We start from the raw sequence: 26,562 nt of genomic DNA, 5'->3' as shown, positions 1-26,562 counted from the left end.
GGCCTCTGCAGACACCGGCATCTGTGTAAACACACACACACGCGCGCGCACACACACACATACATACACGCACGCATGCACACACACACTCACTCATACTCATAAATACAATTTAAAGAGAGAGGGAGGGAGGGAGGGAAGAAGGGAGGGAGGGAGGGAGGGTAAGAAGGGAGGGAACAAGAGAGACAACTTGTTGCTCTTGCAAAGGATGAAGTTCAATTCCCAGCATCCTAAAGATGGCTCACAACTGTCTGTAACTTCAGTCCCAAGGGCTCTAACGCCCTCTTCTGACCTAATTGAGTGTTATACATTGTACACATACATACATGCAAGCAACACACTCATACACATGAAATAATAAAATACATTTAAAAACTGAAAAATAATGGAAATGACAACTATCAAAATTTATGGAATATGATTAAAGCAATCTTTTTCTATCTGCTAGAAAGAAGTAATATATTACCAAGCAAGTAGATACAAACATTGAATATACAACTCCAAGTACTGCCAAGGACACTGAGCACCAGGAAGGCATGCTGGAGGCAGCATGCACTGGGGTACAAGGAGGAAAACCAGTGACTTTTAAAAGCAATTCAGTGTTTTCTGGTAAAATGAAACACACCCATATACCCCCAAACTGAGCAGGTTTACTACTTAGACATATAGTCTCAACTCCTATATACTCAGGAGACATGTGTAAGAATGGTCAGACACAACACTGTTAGTAACAGCAAAAAACACCGCAAACTAGAGTGTAGCCTGGAGGTGGAACACTTGCCTAGAAGGAACAAGCAAGTCCCTAGGTCTTTGACCCCCAGCATCACAAGTTATTATCAATAGCATAAATGATGAAATACTCTGTAGCAGTAATAGCATGAAGTGTATACAAGAACATAGATGATGCTCAGAATGCCTATGAAAGACCTCAGAAGTATACCTAAAATACTACTCAATTATGTTTAAAAAGTCAAAGACAAGTAAATAAACCAATACATTGTTTAGAGAGACACTATAAAGCAAGAAAATTTTCTAAACACGGTTCAGGATAGTGGGAAATGGTAAGAAAAGCAATGGAATTAGAGCATCAAGGAGTTTAAGACACCAGTCATGTTCTTCCCTAATCTAAATACAAGTCCACTGTATTGCTGTTTAGCTATAAACAGTACAAACACATTTCACATAATATTTTTTTTTAAGATTTATTTAAGCTGGGCAGTGGTGGAGCTTGTCTTTAATCCCAGGACTCAGGAGACAGAGGCAGGCGGATCTCTGTGAGTTCGAGGCCAGCCTGGTCTACAGAGTGAGTTCTAGGACAGCCAGAGCTAAAGCGTGAAACACTGTCTCAAAAAAAAAACAAAAAGTAGCCGGGTGGTGGTAGCGCACACCTTTAATCCCAGCACTCGGGAGGCAGAGGAAGGTGGATCGCTGTGAGTTTGAAGCCAGGCTAGACCGACAGCCTCCAAAACAATACAGAGAAACTCTGTCTCGTTAAAAAAAAAAAAAATTAAAGACTTATTTCAAGTGTGTGTTTCTTGTCCATGCATCACATGCACACAGCACAGAAGAGTTGTAAGTGTCTGTGAGGGCTCTAGGATTTGGACCTGTGTCCTCTGAAAGAACAACCAGTACCCTTAACCACTAAGTTGTCATCTCTCCAGCCCCCAAGATTTATGTATATGGGTATTTTACCTGCATGTATATCTGTGCATGCCTAGTGTCCTCTGGGCAAAGCATGGAGAGCCCATCTCTCCATATTTTTTCCCCCTGATTGACTCTATCTAATGGGATTATTTTGGCATGGGGATGTTAAAGGTAAACTAGTGTGGTAGTTTAAATGTAATTGGCCCCCATAAGCTTATCATGAGTGACACTATTAGGAGGTGTGACCTTGTTGGAGGAAGTGTGTCACTGTGGAGGTGGGCTTTGAGGTCTCATATATGCTAAAGTTAGGTTCAGTGTATTGGACCAGTTCTTGTTGCCTGTGGATTGAGATGTAAGAACTTCTCTAGCCCTTGTCTTCCTGTACACTGCCATGTCCCACCATGAAATAGACTTATTCCTGGAAGTGTCTGTGTCTGTGTCTGTGTGTGTCTCTGTCTCTGTCTCTCTCCCTCTGTCTCTGTCTCTCTCTGTCTCTGTCTCTCTGTCTCTGTGTGTCTCTCTCTCTCTCTCTCTCTCTCTCTCTCTCTCTCTCTCTCTCTCTCTCTCCCCCCCCTTCTCCCGCCATGTCCTTATAGTAAAATTGACTATAAAATATTTACTAAACCAGGCATGGTGACCTAAACCTGTAATCCCAGAACTCAGGAGGCAGAGGCAGGCAGATCTCTGAATTTGAAGCTAGTCTAATCTACAGAGTGAGTTCCAAAACAGTCTGGGCTACACAGCCAATGTTTTGAAAACCGCCCCTCCCAAAAACTACTAATAAACTTGTTTAGGAAATATTAAGTTACACAACAAAGAATTTAGCTAAAGGACTGCTGCCTCCAGTATGACTGGGAGGTTAATGTACTCACCAGACTTGTTAGAAAAGTGAGAAAGAAAACTGTACCATAATTGAAGTTTGGGGTTGCTAAGAAAATTCTTGCTAATATTTATTCATCAAGACTGACATGGGGGGGGTTAAGACGGGTGGGAGGGGAAACTGTGGTTGGTATGTAAAGTAATTAAAACATTTTAAATTAAAAAAAAAAAGACTGACCTCCAATGAGGCTCCATTCCTAAGGCAAAAGGACTTATAAGTGGCCATTAGGCTCAACCGTGTATCAAAGAACATGGCTGTAAGGGATAGTTCAAGAGGGCAGTACTGGCTCACAGCTAGTCTGCCTAGTGTGTCACTGAGGCCCCTGTGCTCTCAACAGACAAAAACAAAACAAAACATTAATTCTGCCAGGTGGGCAAGACAACTCTGGTGTACTTACAAGTCTGACAATGCTTTATAAATCTTCCATCTGACCAAGTGGCCAGACTTGCAGTCTCCTTGCCCCTGTTTCAATTGTTCAAAGCTGTAACTCAGGGCTGGGTCCAACAAGGGATTTAAGGATGACAAGTGTGTGGAATATGTAAGCCTAATGTGTACGTAGGTTAGTAAAATCTTCTATTTGAGACTGGCTCCTCTGAGCAGTAGCCAGAGCCGGACAAGTGCTATTAAAGAGCCTTTCTTTGATTAACTTCTCATGTACACAGTGATTTCTCACTGTGAAGATATATTGATTCTGTAACAGTAGCACATGCCTGTACTCCTACCATTTAGAGGTAAAGGTAGAAGGATCAGGAGTCAGAGTAATCCCTAGATACACAGTCAATTCAAGGCCATCTTGAGCTACAAGAGCATGCCTCAAAACCAAAGCAAAAAAAAAAAAAAAAAATGTGTGTGTGTGTGTGTGTGTGTGTGTGTAAGAGAGAGAGAGAGAGAGATTGACTGACTGATTGATTGATTGATTGATTGATTGATTGGTAGGTAATATATATTTTAAAACACACACGTTTTTGTGGTGCAAGATCAAAACGAAACCTGGCCCTTGCACTCTAATACTAAGCTACATCCCTACTCAAAAACAAAAACACCTATTTTATATAATACACTCATCCTTAATTTACCTGAAAACTAACCAACAAATGGAATTGTTGATAAGGAAATGTTCCTCTAGACCAGTGGTTCTCAACCTTCCTAATGCTTGTGACCTCATGTTATGGTGATCCCCAAGAATAAAATTATTTTTGTTGCTACCTCATAATCATAAATTTGCTACTGTTATGAACTGTAATGTAGATATTTTGGAGATAGAGGTTTACCACAGGTTGAGAAATCACTGCTCTAGACCATAAGCAAACAATTTAACAACTGAAGAGGGAAGGGTGAAATTGAGAATTTAAGTCAATATATAGTCAAGCCAAATAAAACAATGTACTGTTCAAGACTCCTTATGAAGACGCTGAACGCTTAGGATGTGGTTTAATGGGAGTGCACTTGCTTAGCATGAGCAAGGCTCTGAGTTCCAGCTCCAGCACACAATCAAAGGGGGATACTTGGCATCCTAGCAATGGAAAGGTGGAGACAGACAGCCCCCAGTAGCTCATTAGCTACTTCTAGCCTCAGATCCCAGTGAGAAACATTGTTGGGGAAAAAAAAGTCTTAATTAGGATTCTATTGCTATGATAAAAAACCATGACCAAAAGCAACTTGAGGAAGAGTTTATTTCATTTTACAACAAACTCTCAGGTCACATCACTGAGGGAAGTCAGGACAAGAACTCAAAGCAGAAATCTGAAGGCAAGAACTGAAGCAAAAACCATAGAGAAAAGCTGCTTACTTGCTTGTTTCTCATGGCTTACTCAACCTGCTTTCTTTACAATTTAGAAACACCTGCCCAGGGCTGGCACCAACGAAACTGGGCTGGACCCTCCCACATGAATTGTTAATCACACTTGCCTAGAAACAATCCAATGGAGGCATCATCTCAACTGAGGTTTTCTTTCCAGTTAACTCTATAGCTTGTGCCAAGTTTACAAAAACAAACAAAAAAACAAAACAAAAACACAAGACAAGATAGGGAGGGTGTTTTCTTCTGAAGTGTGGTCCATGACAGGTCTTCAATGTCAATATATGGTCATGTTCCAATGAGCATACTGGCAGCACTAACTGAACTCAGTGGTTATTTAAAAGAAAGAAAGGGAGAAGGGGGGCGGGGGACACGAAGGTGGGAGAGTTGGGGGAGGGATTCAGGTATAAATTTATCAAAGACTAAGTAAAAGAAATAATAAAATTTTAAAAAGTAGATAGTTCCTGAGGAATGGTACCTTAGGTTGACCTCTGCTCTCCACACACATGTGCAGATGTGTACACCTGCATGTATATGAACATGCATCAGCACAACTTTTAAAAAGAGTTCTGTCATTCACAACTTCCCCCTATCCTCAACTAACTTATTCCCTTTAGTTCCTTCCTGTCCTTATTTAATCATCTAATTCAAGTCTTCTAATATGATCTCCTATACAAATCTCACATTTAGGCCTCCTAAATTCCTAAGATCAATTCCCTACTTCAGAGCTTCATCCTATTACAACAATTTCTCATTCTCATTGTCTTTAGTACTGTTCCCTCAAATCTAGCTCCAGTAGAACCATAAAGAAACTTCTTAAGACTTGTGACCATGCCATTCATACTTAATGCCTTTCAATGAGTCCCTGTCACACAAACAATAAAGTCAAACTCTTTTAACAGTCTACTACCTACAAATCATCTGAGCTGTAGCTGTGCTGTATCTGGAGGATTAATAGGGCACTATTAAAAACTTGCAATCTTCAAACATAATGGGATTTCTGTAGGATAAGAAAATCAAAATAAATCATTTCCAGAAAAATTTCCAACATCTGGACTGTAGTTGAAAACCCTTCTATTTTAAAATGTCCCGGGACATTTTTAAGAATCCACTATACTTTGTGATTATTTCAAAAGTTAAATAAAAGGTCCCCTCAAATTCTAGGTTCCAAATTGCATTTAGAAACATTTATTTATGATATAGCACACAGATTAAAAGCATAAAACACTGCATAAAATTGTTTTTACTTAATTTGACCTAGTAAAAACAAGTTCATATTAGTTAATACATGTATCATATTTATTATTTATTTGTTTGTCTGTTTTCTCAAGACAGGGCTTTTCTATGTAGCCCTGGCTGTCCTGGAACTTGCTCTGTAAACGAGACTGGCCTTGAACTAACAAATATCTGCAAACATCTGCCTCTCAGTGCTGGAATTAAAGGCGTGTGTCACCACCTCCAGGCTATATGTACCATATCTGGAAGACAAAATTATTCTAGAATTCAACTAAACTCTAATCTACAAGTGTTGATATAAACTTTTATTATTTTTTTTTAAAGTGAGCCGGGCACTGGTGGTACACTTCTTTAATCCCAGCACTTGGGAAGCAGAGACAGGCAGACGTCTGTGAGTTCAAGGCCAGCCTGGAGAGGCTCCAAAGCTACACAGAGAAACTCTGGGGGGGGGGGAGCCAGATAATATTTATGATGATTTGGTTAGAATAAGATGAGAATGGGAGGGAAAGGGCCAACAGGATGTTTCAGTGGACAAAAGCGCTAATGTGCAGGTTGGAAAACCTGAGCTTGATCCTCAAGAACACATGATGGAAGCAAAAAAACAACTCCCACAGCTGCCTTCTGACCTCCTCTAACATACTGTGTACAGTGCCCACACCTCCCCCATACACATACAAAAGAACTTTTAAAAATGAAGAGCCATAGCCGGGCGTTGGTGGCGCACGCCTTTAATCCCAGCATTCGGGAGGCAGAGACAGGTGGATCTCTGTGAGTTCGAGGCCAGCCTGGTCTACAGAGTGAGTGCCAGGACAGCCTCCAAAACAATACAGAGAAACCCTGTCTCGAAAAACCAAAAAAAAAAAAAAGAAGAGCCATTCTGTAATCTGATAAGATATATCATAAGCCAGACAGTTCTCATAAAAAGCAAAGAAAATCCTACTTCATCAACGCATCCAGTAAGTGTTGCATCTCTTCTGCATACATGGCACATAAACAACAGTAGAGGAAAGCGTCAAACTTTGCCTTTCTGGAATATTTTAAATAGAGAAGATAATTAGCAAAAATGGTTTTGGAGTTCTAAAAATAAAATTTTCTACCCCTAGTAAGCAATACGGTTTTTATAAGTGGTTGTGATGTTTTAATAGATCCTTGAAGGAAAAACCTTTATGCTTTTAAGTTCTTTGGTTACAAATCTCTCAAGATTCCCACTATGTTTTAGCAAGCAGGCTAGGCAGTTCTTGTTAGGTCGATGCTCTTAGCCCAATTACATGCATTAGTTTTCTGAAATATATACATAATTCTACAGTTGAAAATTACAAGACCTGGTAATAAAAAGAAAAACTGATGAAATCTGGTAGGTGGGGGGGAGCGGCTGGAGAGATGGATCAGCTGTTAAGAGCACCTCCTATTTTTGCAGAGAACTCAGTTTCAATTCCAGAACCCACATGGCAGCTCATAACTGTCTGTAACTCCAGTTTCAGAGGATTCAGAGCCCTCTTTTGACCTTTGCATTCACCAAGTACACACACACACACACACACACACACACACACGCACGCACGCACGCACGCACGCACGCACGCACCCACCCACCCACACGGTGACTAACATACATGCAGGCTAAAAACCCACACACATAAAATAAATAAATGCAAAAATATTAAATTTGAGCCAGGCAGTGGTGGCGCATGCTTTTAATCTCAGCACTCAGGAGGCAGAAACAAGCAAATCTCTATGAGTTTGAGGCCAGCCTGGTCTACAAAGAGAAACCCTGTCTCAAAAAACAAAAACAAAAAAAAAATTGAATTTGGTAAGCTATGAGAAAAGTTTCTACAATATAACTAATTTATAACAATGAACTTCTACCAGGGAGTTCAACAAAATTTGAAACAATGGTAAGGTAAAACTGATAAATTTGTATGGGTAAAAATTATGTAATTCAAAACACTAGTTTACACTTACTATAACTCCCAGCTAATTCTAAAACTATTATCAAGGGGGTCATGAAAACTCTGGCAACAATGAAAAATTTCTCAGGTGCAACAACCAAAACCGAATTGGCAGCATTCACCCATTGTAACCCTGAACTTAGCTGCAGTCTTGGAACGCACAAAAACCTGTGCTTTGACCTGCTAATGCCCTGTGACACACTTAAGCAACTGGATCAGATCCAGACTACTGTGAGTTACTAAGTGTAGTCTTTCCATTACACACACAAAGTTTTCTGTTCTTATAAAAACACATGGATGTAATTATGGAAAACAATGACTTGCCATGTTTTTCTGCCATTATCCCTCAGCATGCAAGCATCAAATTAATATTGCTTTAGATTGAATTGTGTTAAGAATGTTTGACTTCACCTAGCGTTGGTGGCACACACCTTTGATCCCAGCACTCGGGAGGCAGAGGCAGGTGGATCTCTGTGAGCTCGAGGCCAGCCTGGTCTACAGAGAAAGTTCCAGGCCAGCATCCGAAACAATACAGAGAAACCCTGCCTCGGAAAAAAAAAAAAAAAGAAGAAGAAGAAAAAAATATATATATATTCTTCAAGGTAGTTAGGGATGGGTCAGTCAGTAAAGCACTTGCCATGAAAACATGAGGATTAGATAGAGCTCTATCCCCACCATCCACAGCACCCATCAGAAATCTCAGCGCTGGGGAGGAAGATACAGGTGGATCATTGAGGCTTACTGGCCAGCCAGTCCACTCAAAATGATAAACTACAGATTTAACTGAGAGATCCTATCTCAAAGAGTAAGGATAAGAGCAACTGAGGAAAACACCTGTCACTGGCCTCTAACTGCTGAACAAAAGAATTTCCAACAATTTCTGAAACGACCCTAAACATATTTCTGTAATTCTGAATTACATGTGTTAATACAAATCAGCATTCTCAACATGATAGTTATAAATCAAAATATAAATCAACTCTTAAGCACAATAAAGATACCCTATGTCCTACAGTACCAAATACTCCAGGGTTTACTTTTATGCAAAAATAATCATATCTGGAGCTGAAGAGATGGCTCAGAGGTTAAGAGCACTGGCTGCTCTTCCAGAGGTCCTGAGTTTAATTCCCAGCACCCACACGGTGGCTCACAACCATCTGTAAGGAAATCTGGTGCCCTCTTCTAGCATGCAGGCATACATTCAGGCAAAACACTATATACGTAATAAATAAATCTTGAAGCCGGGCATTGGTGGCGCACTCCTTTAATCCCAGCACTCAGGAGGCAGAGGCAGGCAGATCTCTGTGAGTTCGAGGCCAACCTGGTCTACAGAGCGAGTTCCAGGACAGCCTCCAAAAACAATACAGAGAAACCCTGTCTGGAAAATAAATAAATAAATAAATAAATAAATAAATAAATAAATCTTGAAAAAATAATAATCATATCCATTGCATTAGCATGCATAATTGCATTCATTTTAAATAAATAGTAAAATCACATTTATGCCAAAGAATGTTTTTAAAATAAATTTTCTTTTATTTATTAGGAATAAGTGTCTGATCTATCTACCTATTTTATGTACCTATATTACTGGGCTATGTAAAATTTTCTCTGGCCAAAGGGGTTAGCAAGTAGGATTATGAAGCCCTGCTCTATGTTGTTCAAAGGACAATTTAACATTTTTTAAGTCTGTAATTTACAAGAAAATGCTTGATCAGACAATTATTAACTATTCTCTCTCTCTCTATCTATCTATCTCTATCTCTATCTCTTCCCCCCCCCCCCTTTTTTTCAGACACGGTTTTACTATTCAGTCCAAGCTGGCCAGAACTTGAAATCTTCCTGCTCAGCATCTCAAGTACTGAGACTATGGGTGAGGGTACCATGCCAGGTCTTGCTCCCCCGCCCCCCCCACTTAATTACAAAATAAAATGTTCTCAAAATACTGATGGTAGTTAACTACTAATGATAGTAACATGCTTTTTTTTCTTTTGTTTTGTTTTTCGAGAGTGGGTTTCTCTGTGTAGCTTTGGAGCCTATCCTGAAACTCACTTTCTAGACTAGGCTGGCCTCAAACTCACAGAGATCCACCTGCCTCTGCCTCCCGAGTGCTGGGGATCAAAGGCATGGGCCGCCACCACCCGGCAGTAACATGCTTTTAAAGAGGAAATAAATTATTCATATATACACATACACAGAGAGCTAGCATATATGCTTACATAAACAAATATTAGACAGATTTGCATCTCTTCCTGAAAAGCTCCTGCTAGCACCATGAAAGGACTCAGGAGACACATTGTTTATGATAAGACATACTGTTAACAGTGCTTCTGAGCCAGGCAGAGGTGGCCTTTGATAGCACTTGGGAGGCAGAGGCAGGTAGATCTCTGTGAGTTCAGGACCAGCCTGGTCTACAGAGTGAGTTCCAGGACAGCCTCCAAAACAATACAGAGAAACCCTGCCTGGAAAAAATAAAACAACAACAGAAAAGTACTTCTGAACAAAGAACTCACTTCATAAGAGAAGAAATACAGATGGGCTCTGGACCAGTGATTGCCTGGTCTCACCACATGGTCCATTACCCAAAAGCAGATGTTCTAGTAGAAAGTGTTAGTTGAGAAAGCAATCCCTCAAGGTTGACACTCCTGACAGAATGCATTTACTCTTTGAATCAAATACTGTTTTCTCCATAGCCAGAGCACATAAAACTGAAAAATAAAGAACACAAGTAGTCCCTCTCAGTATCAGCCTTAAAAACCCAACTGGCAGTTTTGTTTCCAATACTTCCAACTTTGACATCTGTGGTTTAGGTGCTTCGATTAGGTGGAACAAACAATTTCACCAGGATCAACTGAAAGATGAAACTGCTTTGTGATTACTGCCTCCAAGCCACTAAACCAAGTTTCCTCAACCTCAGGATTACTGACTTTTTGATCAGATAATTCTGTACTGCTAAGAGCCAACCTTCATTCCCCATCTCCAAGCATCATAGAATGCTTAGCAACATACAGGTCAGATCCCTGATCTCTACCCATGAGATGCCATGAGCATCACCTCCCCAAAGTTGTAACTATTTAAAATATCAACACACACTATCAAATGTCCTCTGGAAGACAAAATTATCCCTGGGTTAAGAAAACTGCACTACATCAAGTCAAAGGTCACTCCACTAAATGGTATAAGTCAGCCCATGACCAAGGAAATAAAGTATTGCTGCCACTTAAAGGGAACAGAGAACACTGAAACTTTTATCTATGAAATGTCTCTAAAAGTTAATGCAAAACACTGCATGCATGCACGCACATAGCAGGTGCCCAAAATTCATATTCTCCTCTGATAAAGGTTTAATTCCAGCCCGGCATTGGTGGCACATACTTTTAATCCCAGAACTTGGGAGGCAAAGGCAGGCAGATCTCTGTGAGTTCCAGACCAGCCTGGTCTACAAGAGCTAGTTCCAGGACAGCATCCAAAAGCCACCAAAAAAAAAAAAAAAAAAAAAAAAAGTTTGGATTCCTGGATTCCCACACCCACTAGGTACAAAATGATAATCAAGAATACATTAATCGCCGGAGTGTTGGTGGCGCACTCCTTTAATCCCAGCACTCGGGAGGCAGAGGCAGGCGAATCTCTGAGTTCAAGGCCAGCCTGGTCTGCAGAGCAAGTTCCAGGACAGCCTCCAAAACAATACAGAGAAACCTTGCCTTGAAAAACCAAAAAAGAAAAAAGAAAAAAGAAAAAACATTAATTAGGGAGCAGCAGAAAAAAATTACACCTAACAATTCTCCTGTCTCCACTTCCCTATTGTACTGGAGTTACAGGCACATAGGTGGCTACCCTGGTCTTTTTATGTCAGTGCGGGGCTCCAAACTCTAATCTTTATGCTTGCAAAGTAACTGCTCATGCCCACTGAGTAGTTTATCTATCTTCCACAGCTCCCATCTTGCTTTTTGAGACAGGGTCTCTCACTAGTACCTCGAGATACATAACTAAACTTGACTGGCTAGCCAAAGAGCCCACAGGTCCTCCTACCACTGATAACCGATACAGCAGTGAGTGAACAAAAAAGAGTCTATGATCTGGTGGATCTTAAGTAGTATTACTCAAGTCAACTGTCTTCCAATAAAAAATAAAATAAAATAATAATAATGAGGGAGGATGGCAGGGAAAGAGGGAGAAAAAAAACACAAATGAGCAAACAGCAATGAAGAGTATAGCAATGACAGGAGCAAGTGCTAGAGACCTGAGCCTAAGAGTTTTAATTAAATAAATGAAAGACCTTAAGCAATTAATAACTGTTACTGATTCCTAGATGATCTATTTGATTCCCTTCTATGGATTCCAGTTCTTCAGAGAAATTCTCAGGTCATCATATTTGTCTTTTCCCCTATTTTCTTTAGCAAATTACATTTTCTAATTTGTTTTGTCTTAAAAAAATTCACTGTGGGGAGGGGGCAGCCTGAGCGCATGCACCCACACACAACTGTAGGGGGTATCCTTGGGCCAGAAGGTGGCATTGGATAACCTGGAATCAGAGTTACAGGCAGCTGTATACTGCCTAATCTGGGTCCTGAGAACCAAATGCAGGTCCTCTAGAAGAACAGCCATCTCTCCAGCCTTGCATTACAAGTTGGAGTTTTTGTTGGTGGTGGTAAGTTTTTGTCTGGGGCCAACATTTTGAATCTGCTTCTACAGTTTACTTTGCTTCTTGAGTACAGACCACATTTTCCCACCTTTTTACATTTCTATAAACTATTGTACTCTGGATACTGCAAATGAAAGACCTTAAAACTCTACAAGTTATCATCCTAGCCAGTGAGAATCTCTACTTTGATTAAGCATAAAGGGTAAGGAAGTTGATCGTCACTGCAATCCAGTCAGTGTTTGAAGTGGGCTAAGGACAAGCTACAATTTTAGTATGATTCTGTTCATTTCTAGTTCCTTCAGCATGTGTCTACAATCAGCCCACCTACGAATGTCTCTTGTATCCCTGGAATTTTAATTCATCTGGTCTTCACTACTTTAAAAGCCTCCAGTGTTTTTTAAAATGTTGATTCTTAAAACTCATCCAGTTTTTGTTTGAACTTGTTACAGTGGTATATATGGTTGTGCTGTCATCTCCTAAATAAATACTATCCAGAAGCCAAGTGTCCTGCATGTGTAGACAACAGTGGTTTACAAGCCCAACTTTATATAAAAACTACCTATGGAGACCACTTCCAAACATCCAAAACTCATAGGTGTTTAGTAGATCCAGGAAACCAGTCCTTTTAAACAAGTTTCAAGTAAATTTATTTCAGGCTAGCATTTCTAAAGAAACCACTGACTTCTCACTCTTCCCCCAAAGTTCAGTAAAGATATTTTTGTTTGTTTTTATATTTCGAGACAGGGTTTCTCTATAGCTTTGGAATCTATCCTAAAACTCACTCTATAGACCAGGATAATCTGGAACTCATAAGAGATCTCCGTGCCTCTGCCTCCTGAATGCCAGGATTAAAGGCATGTACCACCACCACCCAGCCAAGAAGGATTGTTTTTTTTTTTTTTTTGATTTTTCAAGACAGGGTTTCTCTGTATAGCTTTGTAGACCAGGCTGGCCTCGAACTCACTGAGATCCTCCTGCCTCTGCCTCCTGAGTGCTGGAATTAAAGGCATGTGCCACCACCACCCAGCCAATAAGGATTTTTTTTTTTTTGATTTTTCAAGACAGGGTTTCTCTGTATAGCTTTGTAGACCAGGCTGGCCTCGAACTGAGATCCTCCTGCCTCTGCCTCCTAAGTGCTGGAATTAAAGGCATGGCCACTGCTCCAGGCCACAGATGACTTCTTGGCAGGCCTATGGGAATTTGACATTTACTTCTAATAATAAAATCTTACCTGTGTAGAACTCTCCCCCACTCCCACCCCGACCTCTCATGTAGCCCTAGCTGTCCTCAAACTCACAGAGAGAGATCCACCTGCCTCTGCCTCCCAAGTGCTAGGATGAAAGGCATGTGCACAGCATTTTTATTTTGAGTTTAAGAGTTCATAATATATCCCAATCTCTGACTCCCACAAAGCCTAATCTGTAAAAAAAAACCACCTCATCTTTTTCTTTTTTACGTTTTATGTGTGTAAATGACTGTACATGCACCCCATGTACATGTGTGAAGGTGAGGGGAAAACCATTCTCTTTCCATCAAGGGGGAATCAAACACAGGTGGTCAGGCTTAATGGAAGCATCTTTACCCACCACATCATCTCACCAGACCTTATCTCACATCTCTAGTGGCAGCATCTGTTCTAGATAGTGCAAAGGCATGGTAAGGAACACCTATACCTTAACCATTTCACTACTTATTCACCTCACTGAGATAATACTCTTACATTAAATTTACATTGCTGCAATTTGTTTGGATTTGGGGGGGGTACTAGAAATTGAGCCTGTGCATGCTACAAAAGTCCCCTACCACTGAGCTACATCCTTAGTCCAAAATAATAATCTGTTTAAAAATTCATGTTCAGCATAGAAAAAATTGAAATATGTTTTTAAAATGTTTTTTAAAACTACATGTAATCCCTTAAAATTTCTAAATGTGTGAAAAAATGTAATCCTAAAATGTTGACATTGTAAGTTTTAAAAAGTGAATTACAAAACAATGTAGCTCTGGCCAGGTGTGATAACACATGCCTTTAATCCCAGCACTCCGGAGTTAGAAGCAGAAAGATCTCTGTGAGTTTGAGTCCACTCTGGTCTACATAGAGAGTTTCAGGCCAGCAAGGGCTACATAGTAAAACCCTGTCTCTAAATAAATACATACTGAACAATGCTTCCAAGTCATGGTATTGCAATAACTTGTTGCCCCTAGGGCTGTACTATACTTCCCATATCTTCAGCTATGAATTAGTACTTTGTTTCTAATCTAAGTCAGACAAGTATCTGTGAAAGCTATGACAGAAATAGGACTTAAATAATCTCAGACTCCTATAGCTCTATGTCTAATTAGTGATGTGGATTATTTTTTCAGAGGCCTAGATGGAAAAAGAGACAAAAATTAGTACTTTTCAAAAATTACAAAAGATTTGAACTGTCAGATTATACTTCCACTTTCCGTATCAAACAGATTCATATTTTACAATCAAGATAGAAGAACTCTAGTCTTCAATTTTTGCTGCCAACATTTGATCAAAATAAAACCTAGTTTCTCTCCCCATTTCCTGAAAAATTCGCTTATAAGCGACCAAGACCAAAAAACACAAACAAATGCTTTTCTTCCTCTATTCCCTTATCAATTATCAAAACAGAGTAAGATCTGCCTGATACATAAAAGACTTTTCCTAGCCCCAAAGTAGAAGAGAAAAGCATTGATAAAGGCAATAGGATAAAAAGAATATTCTAAAAATCAAGACAACGGGCTGGATTTACAGCTCAGCTTGTAGAGTATTTGCCTAGAACACCCAGAGAAAAAGCTTGGTACTGTATAAAATATGGAGGGGTGGTAACCCAGGACTATAATCTCAGCACTCTAGAGGTAGATAGGAGGATCAGATGTTCAAGGTCATCCTCAGTACATTAGAATCCCTGTCTTAATTAATTAAAAAATAAAGACTATAAAATTGCTAAACAAAAAAATAAAAAATGAAAACAATGGAGAATCAGAAATAAAAGCAAAGAACTCACCAGAAGGTACTTTAATACTATCAAAATTCAAAGAACTGCTCCAAGTATAACCAAATTCTAAATGAAATGTACTGCACAAACCAGATGTGATGTTGCACATCTGTGACCCCAGCACTTGGGGTATCAAAAAAGAAGAAAACCAACTAACCAACTTATTTATGCACACCTATAACCTCAGCACTAAGGAAGATGAAGCAAGAGGTAAAGTTTGAGATCAACCTAGGCTACCATAGACCTACCTAGAAAAAAAAAAAAAAGACCAGGGACACAACTCAGCAGATAAAGCACTTAGCATGAATGCCTAGCAACCAGAGTTCAGTCCCATAAAGATAAAGGTGGAAGCAGAGAAATTAATCCACAAAGTTGTCCTCTGAACTCCACACATGCCCCATGGCATGTGCATATCCACACAAACAAAAATAAATATTTTCAATTGAAAATTTAAGGATTCGAGCCGGGCGTTGGTGGCGCACGCCTTTATTCCCAGCACTCGGGAGGCAGAGGCAGGCGGATCTCTGTGAGTTCGAGGCCAGCCTGGACTACAAAGTGAGTTCCAGGACAGCCTCCAAGGCTACAGAGAAACCCTGTCTCAAAAAACCAAAAAAAAAAAAAAGAAAAAAAAAAAGAAAATTTAAGGATTCTGTGGGTTTTTTTTTTTTTGGTTTTTTTTTTTTTTTTTTGGTTTTTCGAGACAGTGTTTCTCTGTGGCTTTGGAGGCTGTCCTGGAACTCGCTTGGTAGTCCAGGCTGGTCTCGAACTCACAGAGATCCGCCTGCCTCTGCTTCCCGAGTGCTGGGATTAAAGGCGTGCGCCACCATCGCCCGGCAGGATTCTGTGTTTAAATCCTCTATCTACCTCTAACACACAGCCAACCCAAAAAGAATGGATCACTATTCTAACATGAACATAAAAGGTAAAATGCAGGATACATCTAAGAGAAGCAGCAGCAAGATATCCCTCAACTTACAAGCTGTATATAGAAATGAGCATCGCCAAACTTGAAAAGATACTACACAAATTGCATACATTCTTGTAACTATTTACAGCTTCCTACCATATAAGAGCCACACTGAAAACACTAAATGAGCCCAAATGTAGGTAGGACAGATGTTATTCCCATTTTACATATGAAAACATAAAAAGGTCACACCATTAGTTCCACAATGGAGGGTGCTTTTCTTTATTACAAAGGTTACTGCAAACCTGAAGTGGTAAGAATTATTTCCTTATGCCCCAATTACTTTTGAGGACAACCCAAGAAAATCTGTCAACAATTAGCAGAAAAGCATCACTTGAAATTGTTGTGAGACATAATTACTCAAAAGGCCATTATTTAGGTATAAAATTATGGTTAAAAATAAGTCATTCTGGCCAGACGTTGGTGGTGCATGTCTTTAATCCCAGTACTCGGGAGGCAGAGGCAGGTAGATCTCTGTGAGTTCAAGGTCAGCCTGGTCTACAAAGCAAGTTCCAGAACAACCTCCAAAGCAAAAACAAAAATAAATAATAATAAGTCATTCTTTTTAATCATAAGTGTACTGCTATTGACCAAATTAACATCATACTTCATGCACTAAACATATCTTGTTTGGTTGTTGGTCAGGAGGTAGACTAAAATAAGAGACCATTTCCTCAGGAAAAATAAGTTCTCTGAAATTAAATTGGATAAGACACCCAATGCTATAAAATATGAGTAAGAACAGGCAACAGTTTGTTGGTTATAGTAGCAAATCTCAGCCAAACTAGGAGTGCCAGGCTGTGGTCTATAGAAAACATGCACTTTGGAAGTTAGCACCTGAAGTTTCTGCTACTTTGAGGTAATTAGTACAATTTAGGTGGGGTGTGTGTAACATTTTAAGTCTTCATTAGAACTAAGTAGAACTGCAAATTAGCTTGGGGATATCTGTCTCAACAGTTCTTTTGATGATATAACCAAAAACTCAAAAGTACTTAATGGGGGTGGGTGGGTGTGTGCGCATGTGTGTGTCACCATGTAAACCAGACTGGCCTTGAACTCAGATAACCCACCAGCCTGTGCTTCTTGAACACTGGGATTAGAGACATACACCACCACATCCAGTTTATACAGAACATTTTAAGTGGTCAAATATATTCAGTTGGAGCTAGAGAGATGGTTCAGTGGTTAAGAGCACTGACTACTCTTCCAGACCATCTGGATTCAATTCCCGGCATCCGCATGTGTGGTGATATATTATTTATGATTTATTAAAGTTTGCCTGAGGGTTCAGAAAGCAAAGCTAGCCGCAAGCCACAAAGATCAGGAAATCATAGCAGCCGTACTTAGTAGCAACCCATACACAGCCAGGCAGAGGTGGCACACACTTAATCCCAGGACTCAGGAGATAGGCAGATGGATCTCTTTGAGTTCAAGGCCACCCTGGCCTACACAATAGTGAAAAGTAACAGAGCTCAAGCCTTTGATCCCTGCACTAGGGAGGTGTAGACAGGAGTAATATGACTGGGCAAGAAAGGAATATAAGGTAGGAGGAGACAGGAATACAGAGCTTTTGCCTCTGAGGATTCGTGGAGATAGGACAGCCCCTTCAGCCTGAGGCAGAGGTAAGAGCTAGTGACTGGTTGCTTTGCTTCTCTGATCTTCAGCTTGAAGCTTGAACCCCAGTATGAGTCTCTGGGTCTTTTATTATTTGTGTTACATACATGGCAGCTCACAACTGTCTGTTAACTCCAGTTCCAGGGAACCTGAAACCCATGGCAAAACATTGATGCACATAAAATAAAATAAGATATATCCAATCTACTGCACAGACACTCTAAAATACTTCAATAGGTATGATAAAAGCGAGTCATTACTTAACTATATAACAGTGGAGTTTTTCTTTGGCACATCTCTGAGTGCTACTCACTTCAGACTCTGCCATAAGATATAAGAATTTACAGGTGGCTGAAAACACCCATCAGTTCACATTCACTAAAATACAACTTTTCTATTGTCAAGGTCAAACTTTGATCTTTCCCTTTCCTAAGAAAATAGGAGTGTTCTAAGAGAAATTAGATGAAACAACACAATGCTTTTATGAACAAGTCAATCCCTTACAATAGCTTAAGATGCCCATATTCTACTTCGGTATTGATCCTAAGCCTTTTAACAGTTTAAGCTGACCACAAACCTCCCCTTCAACTTCTTTTATAGAACATTCTCCTTCTTAAACTTCCGTTTAAAAAAGAGCCTTTCTATACCTCTCATTCCTTATCTTATACACATACAAACACAAAACTCTCAATGGAAAATAAGCATGACATACACATGAAAACCCTGTTTTTAATTAAAACACCATGTACCCTTAAAGAAATATGTTATAATTCAACAATATGACCAGTACAAAACCTCAGAACACCAAATCTGAAGGCTGCCCCATCACAGTCTGAGTAATTTAAAGATGTAAAAATAAGGGCTTATTATGTACCATATCATAGCTTTTGCTTTAACAACGAAATTCTTCATGTTATGCACATTTTTCCAAAGAAGATTAAAGAAAATAATCTGTTTATTATTTACTTAGCTCGGTGACTTACTGCTAAGACGATAGACCTGAGTTCAATCCCTGGAATCCATATGGTAGAAGAAGAGAACCAACTTCTACATGTTGTCCTGACCTCTGTAAATCATGGTGCATACTCCCACACACACAATAATAATAATAATAAACGCATATATACATACATACTCACTCAAGAGGCAGAGGCATTTCTTTGTGTAGCACTGGCTGTCCTGAAACTAACTCTGTAGACCAGGCTAGCCTCAAACTCACAGAGATCCACCTGTCTCTGCCTTTCAAGTGCTGGGATTAAAGGTGTGTGTTACTGCCCAGCTAACAGTAATAACTTCTGAAGTCAAATAATTATGTAAAAAAAAACTAGAATATTTAAAGTACAGCACAACTGGTCCAATGCTGGCCCAATTCATAAAACCTTATTATATTGTATTTCCCAAACTTGAAGACCACATTATATGTATGCCATATAATGAGGTCATCCTGGTCTACACAGTGAATTCCAGGTCAACCAGAGCTACACAGTTAGATTGGGGGGGGGGACACAAAACATGCCACTGGTGACACACTGTGTAACCCTAACTGTGCTTGGCCTAGGGTAACCATGAGCATCCCAACAGATATGTGTAGTTTCACCTGCATTTTCATAAAGTTTGCACCCTATTTGGTGAGAAGACAAAACAAAACTGTGTTCAACCAATTCTCCTAAGGCCTATGAGCAGTAAGGTTCTATAAAATCCCACATATGGGAGCTAGAGAAATGGCTCAATTGTTAAGAGCACTGACTGTTCTTCCAGAAGACCCGGATTCAACTCTCAGAACCCACATGGCAGCTCATAACTGTCTGTAACTCCAGTTTCAATGTATCTAACACTTCACATAGACATACATACACCTAAAACATGAATACACATGAAATAAGAAATAAATTATTTTTTAAATCCCACATAAGAAATCAAGAAGTTAAGTGGACCGAGTTTAATCTAAAAAAGACTTTATAGCAGTGTGTGGTAGCCCACGCCTGTAATCCTAGCTACTCTTGAGGCTGAGGCAGGAAGAGCAGAAGTTTAAGGCCAGTCTTGATAGATTACACAGCAAGTTCAAGTCTAGCCCGGCTTAGTGAAACTCCATCTCAAAATTAAATATAAAAAGAAAGCTGAGTACCCAACTTAGTGACCAAGTACCTGCCTAACATGCACAAGACCCTAGGTTCAGTGGCCAATTCTATAAAAGTAAGAAAACTAAAGGACTTCATTTAAAAAAGAAAAGTTTGCTGGGTGATGGTGGCACACACCTTTAATCCAGCACTTAGGGGACAGAGGCAGGAGGATCTCTAAATTCAAGACCAGCCTGGTCTAGAGTTCAAGGACAGCCAGGGCTACATATCGAAACCCTGTCTTGAAAAACCAAAAATTAAAAATAAATAAACCTGAAAGAAACTTAAAGATTTTCTGCTGGGTTCCTTTTCAATAGATGAGGACAGCTAGGATATATGTGAGAACTAACAGCTGGCATAGGAACAGAAACACAGAGTAACAGCAAAACTCAGGCTCCTGTTTAGAAACCCCAGTTCAGTAACAGGCAAATCTATTAGAAAAAGAAAGAGCACATCTGGTCAGGTACAGTCTACACCTATTACCCCAGCACTCTGGAAGCTAGAGGGAAAGCCAGCTTCCAGTTACCTAGTGAGTTCAAGGTCAGCCCAGGCTATGTAGTAAGATCAAAGTGAGGAGAAGGGAGGGGAGGGCATTTGTTAACACTGCTCATTACACAAACACATAAGGATCCAAATTTGTACATATAAGAAAACAGTGTCTTGGGAACTTGGGGAAAGAGGTGATTACAACTGTGTAAAGACTACTGTGTTTTTAAAAAAATCTTTTTTCAAGAAAGCAGCAATCTAGAGGGGAGGAAGCCAAGCCCCTTGTCACAGCTATAGAGGAGACAAATGAGCAAACAGGAGACAAGCAGTGTCTAACAAGAGAAGAAGTGGTTTATAGAGAGAAAGCCGAATGTTGCAGGACCAAAGGAAAGAAAATGTAAGTTTAAAAGTGAAAAGGAAAACCCTATATTAAATAGGGAGAATGGGATGCCAATTGAGAATCAGCTAGAAGAAAATGCCTTAAAAGATAAATTCCAAAAGAATAAACATTATTCCCTCAACATAAAAGAGCATCTATTTTCAATGTTCTTAAAGTCTTATAAAAATTGCAGACCAGTAGTTAGAGAGGATGCATTCTTTTTTTAACCCAAAAGCAGCCTTTTACAAATCTATGTGGCCTACTAGCATAGGATTTATAATATTGAAAATACTTATCTAACTTTTTATACTGTGAACAGTCCACCACATAGTATTCAAAGGACATTCTGTGTAGCCCTGGCTGTCCTGGAACTCTCTGTAGACCAGGTTGGCTAGAACTCACAGAAATCTGCCTGACTCTGCCTTCTGAATGCTGGGATTAAAGGTATGTGATACCACACTTGGCAGTTTTTTGTTGGATTTTATTTCTGAAAGAGAATAAGGAAAAAACAAGGATATTTGAAAGGGTTTTTTTCTTGGTGACTTATTTACTTATTTTGGGGTTTTTGTTTTGTTTTGTTGGTTTTGGGGTTTTTGTTGAAACAGGGTTTCTCTGTGTAGCTTTGTAGACCAGGCTGGCCTTGAACTCACAGAGATCTGCCTGTCTCTGTCTCCCAAGTGCTGGGATTAAAGGGGTGCACCACCACTGCCCAGCTGAGCATATGTAGTCTTAACCACTTAGCTGACTCTCCAGTCCTAAAGTATTATCTTCATGAAGTGAGCTGACTCAGTAGGTGAAAGCGCTTTCCCCAAGCCTGATGACCTGAGTTTGATCCCCAGGACCCACTTGGTAGAGGAGAGAATTGATTTCTTTTAAGTTCTATGACCTCCACAAATTGCACATGCCATTCCTCAATAACGGAACAAATTACTTCTAAAACTGGCATCATTTACTCATTAGGACATAAATATTACACCTACATGCATTTTAATCAGATAGCATGGATTTGTACTTAAATGTCAAGATGAACAAAATAAACTTTTCAAATCAAGGTGGAAGGGTTGGAGATGCAGCTCCATGGTAGATACTACATTTGTTTTAATCTGGTCTACTGTCCAAACTGCATCAAATTTCTAATCAATTTCCCTTCGAGTTTGGTACACCTGTCATCTTGGTGGCTAATAATTCAAACAGTGGAAGTACTACACAACCATCCATGCAGTCATAAACTGAGTTGTCATCTTTACACATGTTCGTGCTTCTGGTGACTAAAGCAGTTCAACAAACACGTGTTGGCTATAGTAAGAAGCAGCTAATTGTAAAACAGTGTCGGTGCCCGCCTTTATTCCCAGCATTCAGGAGGCAGACAGAAGCAAGCAGATCTCTGTGAGTTAAAAGCCAGCCTGGTCTACAGTGCAAGTTCCAGGACAGTCAGGGCTACTGTATAGAGAAACCTTGTCCCGAAAAACAAACAACAACAACGCAGTTTGTCATTCCACGAGGCCAGTGAAACAACTACAGACAACATGAAAATTTAAAACTTAAAAAAAAAAATACTTGGGACGGATCTCTGTGAGTTCGAGGACAGCCTGGTCTACAGAGCTAGTTCCAGGACAGTCTCCAAAACAATACAGAGAAACCCTGTCTCGAAAAACCAAAAAAAAAAAAAAAAAAAAAATACTTGGGAGCTGGAGAGATGGTTCAGAGGTTAAGAGCACTGACTGATCTTCCAGAGATCCTGAGTTCAATTCACAGCACCCACATGGTGGCTCACAACCACCTATAATAGGATCTGATGACCTCTTCTGGCCTGCAGGTATACATGCAGAGCATTCATATTCATAAAAAATATAAATACATCAGGTATTGGTGGCACACGCCTTCAATCCCAGCACTCCGGAGGCAGAGGCAGGTGGATCTCTGTAGGTCTGAGGCCAGCCCAGTCTACAGAGCAAGTTCCAGGATAGCCTCCAAAACAATACAGAGAAACCCTGTCTCAAAAAACCAAAAAAAAAAAAAAATATATATATATATATATATATACACACACAATAAAATCTTTTTTAAAAAGTTGAAATAACACCGGGCATTGGTGGCGCATGCCTTTAATCCCAGCACTCGGGAGGCAGAGGCAGGTGGATCTCTGTGAGTTCGAAGCCAGCCTGGTCTACAGAGCCAATTCCAGGACAGCCTCTAAAGCCACAGAGAAACCCTGTCTTGAAAAACCGAAAAAAAAAAAAAAAAGTTGAAATAACTAAGATTCTCATATACAAATACCAGTATGTATTAGGCTTTTTTTTTTCTATCATTGGTAAAAGTGTAAACTCTAGCTAGGAATCGTGGTACATTCCTTCAATTTTGCATGGGAGAATCTCTGTGAATTTGAGGCCATCTGTATATGGAGTTCCAGTGCAGTCAAGACTACACAGTGAGACCCTGTCTCAAAAGGTGGAAAAAACAAAATGGTAAACTCTTCTAACTATATTGGTGGGTTATTAAAACAAATTCTATGAGATACTTACAAAAAGCATTCCCTTAATTGTCTATCATTCAATACATTTTTCACACTAAAGCTCACTGGGTCTATTACATCACTTAACCTCTCTCAGAGAGCCTCAGTTTTTCACTAAATCAAAAAAATAAAAAATAAACCTTCAACAGTAAGATACACTTGAGTGGGGCTGGAGAGGCGGCTCAACAGTTAAGACGCTTGTTGTTCTATCAGAGACCAAGAGTTTGGAAACTCATGCCCACCTTTAACCTAAGGTTCAATAAATCCAATGCCCTCTTCTGGCCTCTGAGGGTACTACACACACCTACACATACATACATACATACATACATACATACATACATACATACATACACACACATACACACACACATACACACACACACACACAGAAGAAAAATGTAAGGTGAATCATTCTCAACCCTTCATTAAGATTACACTCTTTGTGAGTTCAGTTTTGGCTTGTCTAAGCCAATGGTTCTTAACCTTCCTAATGTTTTGTCCCTTCAACACAGCTCCTCATGTGTGGTGACCCCAACCATAACATTATTTTGTTGCTACTTTTCATAACTCTAATTTTACTAATGTTACGAATAATAATGTAAACATCTGTGTGTTCCATGGCCTTAGTTGACCTCTACAAAAGGGAAAGAGGTCATTTGACCCATAAAGAGCTCTTACTCATGGTCTATACATATTTTAATCTTTCTCTTCTTTTTGGTTTTACAAATGACAGTTAACTACAATATAAACCATAGGAATGGTGGACACCAAACCCAGGTCCTCTGCTCAGTAGCAAGTACTTTTAACCACTTTGCTCATCTCTCTGGTCCCTTAAATACTTTTTTTAAAGTTCTGCACAGCAGTGCTTTTCTATCAAGTTTAAAATCTAACAGACACCGATGTGAGTTCGAGGCCAGCCTGGTCTGCAGATCGAGTGCCAGGATAGGCTCCAATGCTACACACAGAAACCCTATAAAATCTAGCACTCCACTTAATGCTCTATTTAAATCCAATGCTCTGTAATTCAAACTATTTACACAATAATATTTACTCCATCCACTAGAACATTTTTTTCCAGATACCTCTTGTTCTAGGAGCAGTGTAAATGAACCAACTCCTTGAAGTCTGACAGCTGTGAAATTTTATCTATGAAATTTTTTTTGACCTAAGTTTTTTATTTGGGTTATTCTGTTTGAGACAGAATCTCCCTGTGTAACCTTGGCATGCTGGAATTTACTATTTAGACCAGACTGGCCTCAACTCACAGAGCTCCACCTGCCCCTGTCTCTGAGTTCTGGGATTATAAACGTGTACCATTGCATTCAGCTCTATGTAGGTTCTTAACTTCCTAGGCCTATTCCCCAACCTGTCAGGTCAAAAAGACTGAGTCCTATAAAAACCATTTTCTGATCAGCTCCCACAATCAGTTCTGTGACTGCACCCATTAAGCAAAATAGATTGGCTCAATTCTAAACAATTCCCTCAGGGGAAGCCCCTGGCAGAACAGAAAAAAAACAAAAAACAAAAAACAAAACAACTATCCTTTAAACTAGCCACTATCTACAGTCCATAAAATTAAACTAACTCTCAGGGACAAAAGGCTACATATGTGGATTACCTCTTCATCAGCCTTAAAATTTCGTGTGGGAAAACACGGGAATAAAAAGTAGCCTTCCTAAACTATAAAACCTTTCCCTCCATCCCAAGCAGTCTCCATTAAATTTCTCTAGTGAAGAGTCAAAAGCAAGTCAAAACAAACCATGAGCAGAGTTAGCGGCACTAGGACCACATCCCAGCTGTCTCTGGTCTCTCTAGTCTGTGGCTGCTGTTTCCCTTTCCTTTCCCCTCTCTCCCCTTACTCCGGGAGGAGTCTCACTGAGAAAGCCAATATTCACATCCTCGGACTTCTGGCAAGCAGGGACTGGGGCGGAAGGGGGACAGATCAGGGAAGGAAAAGGGGGGAATCGTTTCAGATCCACGGCTTCCCTTGCAAACAGCAACGTAAAGGGGAGCCTTGTGTCATCAGCCTATGGGGACGCTGGTGGGGGGACATCAACAAGATGTTCAGTGTGTGTGCTCTTCAGAGTCTCCGAGCAAGTTGATGCCCCGGAGCAGAAAAGTAAGAAAACCTATGCTTTTCCCTACTCCTGCCCCTAAGGGGCAGAAAATGGGGGTGGGGCGGAATATTATCCTGATCCTACTCGGGGTACAGACACAAATAGACCGGAGTTCCTTCGGTTATCCCTAGTTACAAAGGTGGCGAGTGTTAATGGAAGGGGGACACCCTAACTAATATTACCTACCTCCTTTCAAAAAGGGAGGAGTAAGAGAACGATTAAATCCAGATGGAGCGCCCCTGAAAGCGCCCCCAGGTCACTCATCCCCCAAGAGCAAGCGGAAGGGCTGGGATAAAGGGGATGGAGGGCTGGACATGGACAAGGCCCCACCCCCCCCGGTTTAGGAGGGAAGGAGAGTCCCGGCTAACCGCCGAATCCCCGGGCCGCCCCCTCGTGTCCCCCCTCCCCGGCCCTTCCACGGCCTGCCGAGCCCCCAGCAGCCCGCGAGGCAAGCAGATCCTTCCTCCCCCTCACCCACCGCGTCCCCACCCCCACCCGCTCCCACCTCCCGCCCGCCGCGGGCCCGTTACCTGCTCGTCGAAGCGGCTGACCACGGCCTGGACCCATTCCACCGGCCTGTGTGCGGCCATGTCCTCCCCGCGACCCGGGGGCGGCGGATGGCCGGGTGGGCCGGCGTCCGGGATCCGCCGGAGGGCGGGCGCTGAGGTGAAGGCAGCGGCAAGCCGAGCAGCTGAGGAGTGCGGGCAGCTAGCGTTCCCACGGGGGTGGGGACGGGGACCCGCGCGGTCCGCCGGGAGGGGGACAGGGGAAGGGGGCGTTGGCGAGGAGGCTGGGGGAAAGGGTGGGGAGGGGAACCCGGGGAGGGGAGGGCGCCTGTGGGTAGCTCTCCCCACTAGCGCCGTCTCCCCTCAGCCATCACAGTCCGAGACGCCGCCATGACACCCCACCGGAAGTGGGATCCTTTCCACGGCTCGGGGAGAGGGAGAGCGAGCAAGCTCGAGATTGAGAACGCGGCTGGGAAAGGGGGGGGGGCGAGAGGGAAGGGGCCTGCCGCGCATGCGCCCGCACCGGCCGGTTTCATTAATGAAAAAGCGAGTCCTGGAGGTGACGTCACCTAACTCCTCCGGGCCTGGAGGCGCGCGTCCCTCAGTGCCGCCGGTCTCCCCACATAGCCCGGCACCGGGCTCCGGCCGGGGAATCTGAGCCGACTCTGGAGCGTCAGCTGGTATCACCACCGCCTCCTCGGTCAGCC

The 26,562-nt window shown here is 41.2% G+C and overlaps 1 protein-coding gene across 9 annotated transcripts in view; it reads right to left on the bottom strand.

The window, feature by feature from the left end:
* Nf1 (neurofibromin 1) overlaps positions 1 to 26,295 on the bottom strand; it is a 232,041-nt gene extending 205,746 nt beyond the window's left edge. For 6 of the 9 annotated variants that reach the window (XM_040749251.1, XM_040749256.1, XM_040749255.1 and 3 more), the window contains exon 1: positions 25,880 to 26,294. In XM_040749251.1, coding sequence (XP_040605185.1) covers positions 25,880 to 25,939 — 60 coding nt within the window. In that variant the 5' untranslated portion in view covers positions 25,940 to 26,294. Of the gene's footprint in view, positions 1 to 6,498; positions 6,569 to 25,879 lie in introns of those variants that run through there. The other 3 variants (XM_040749259.1, XM_040749252.1, XM_040749253.1) reach the window with 2 other exon arrangements.
* Positions 26,296 to 26,562: the final 267 nt, after the last annotated feature.

This window comes from Mesocricetus auratus, unplaced genomic scaffold (assembly GCF_017639785.1).
Source record: "Mesocricetus auratus isolate SY011 unplaced genomic scaffold, BCM_Maur_2.0 Super-Scaffold_100007, whole genome shotgun sequence".
Lineage (NCBI taxonomy): Eukaryota > Metazoa > Chordata > Mammalia > Rodentia > Cricetidae > Mesocricetus > Mesocricetus auratus.
This window is presented reverse-complemented; position numbering and strand designations above follow the sequence as displayed.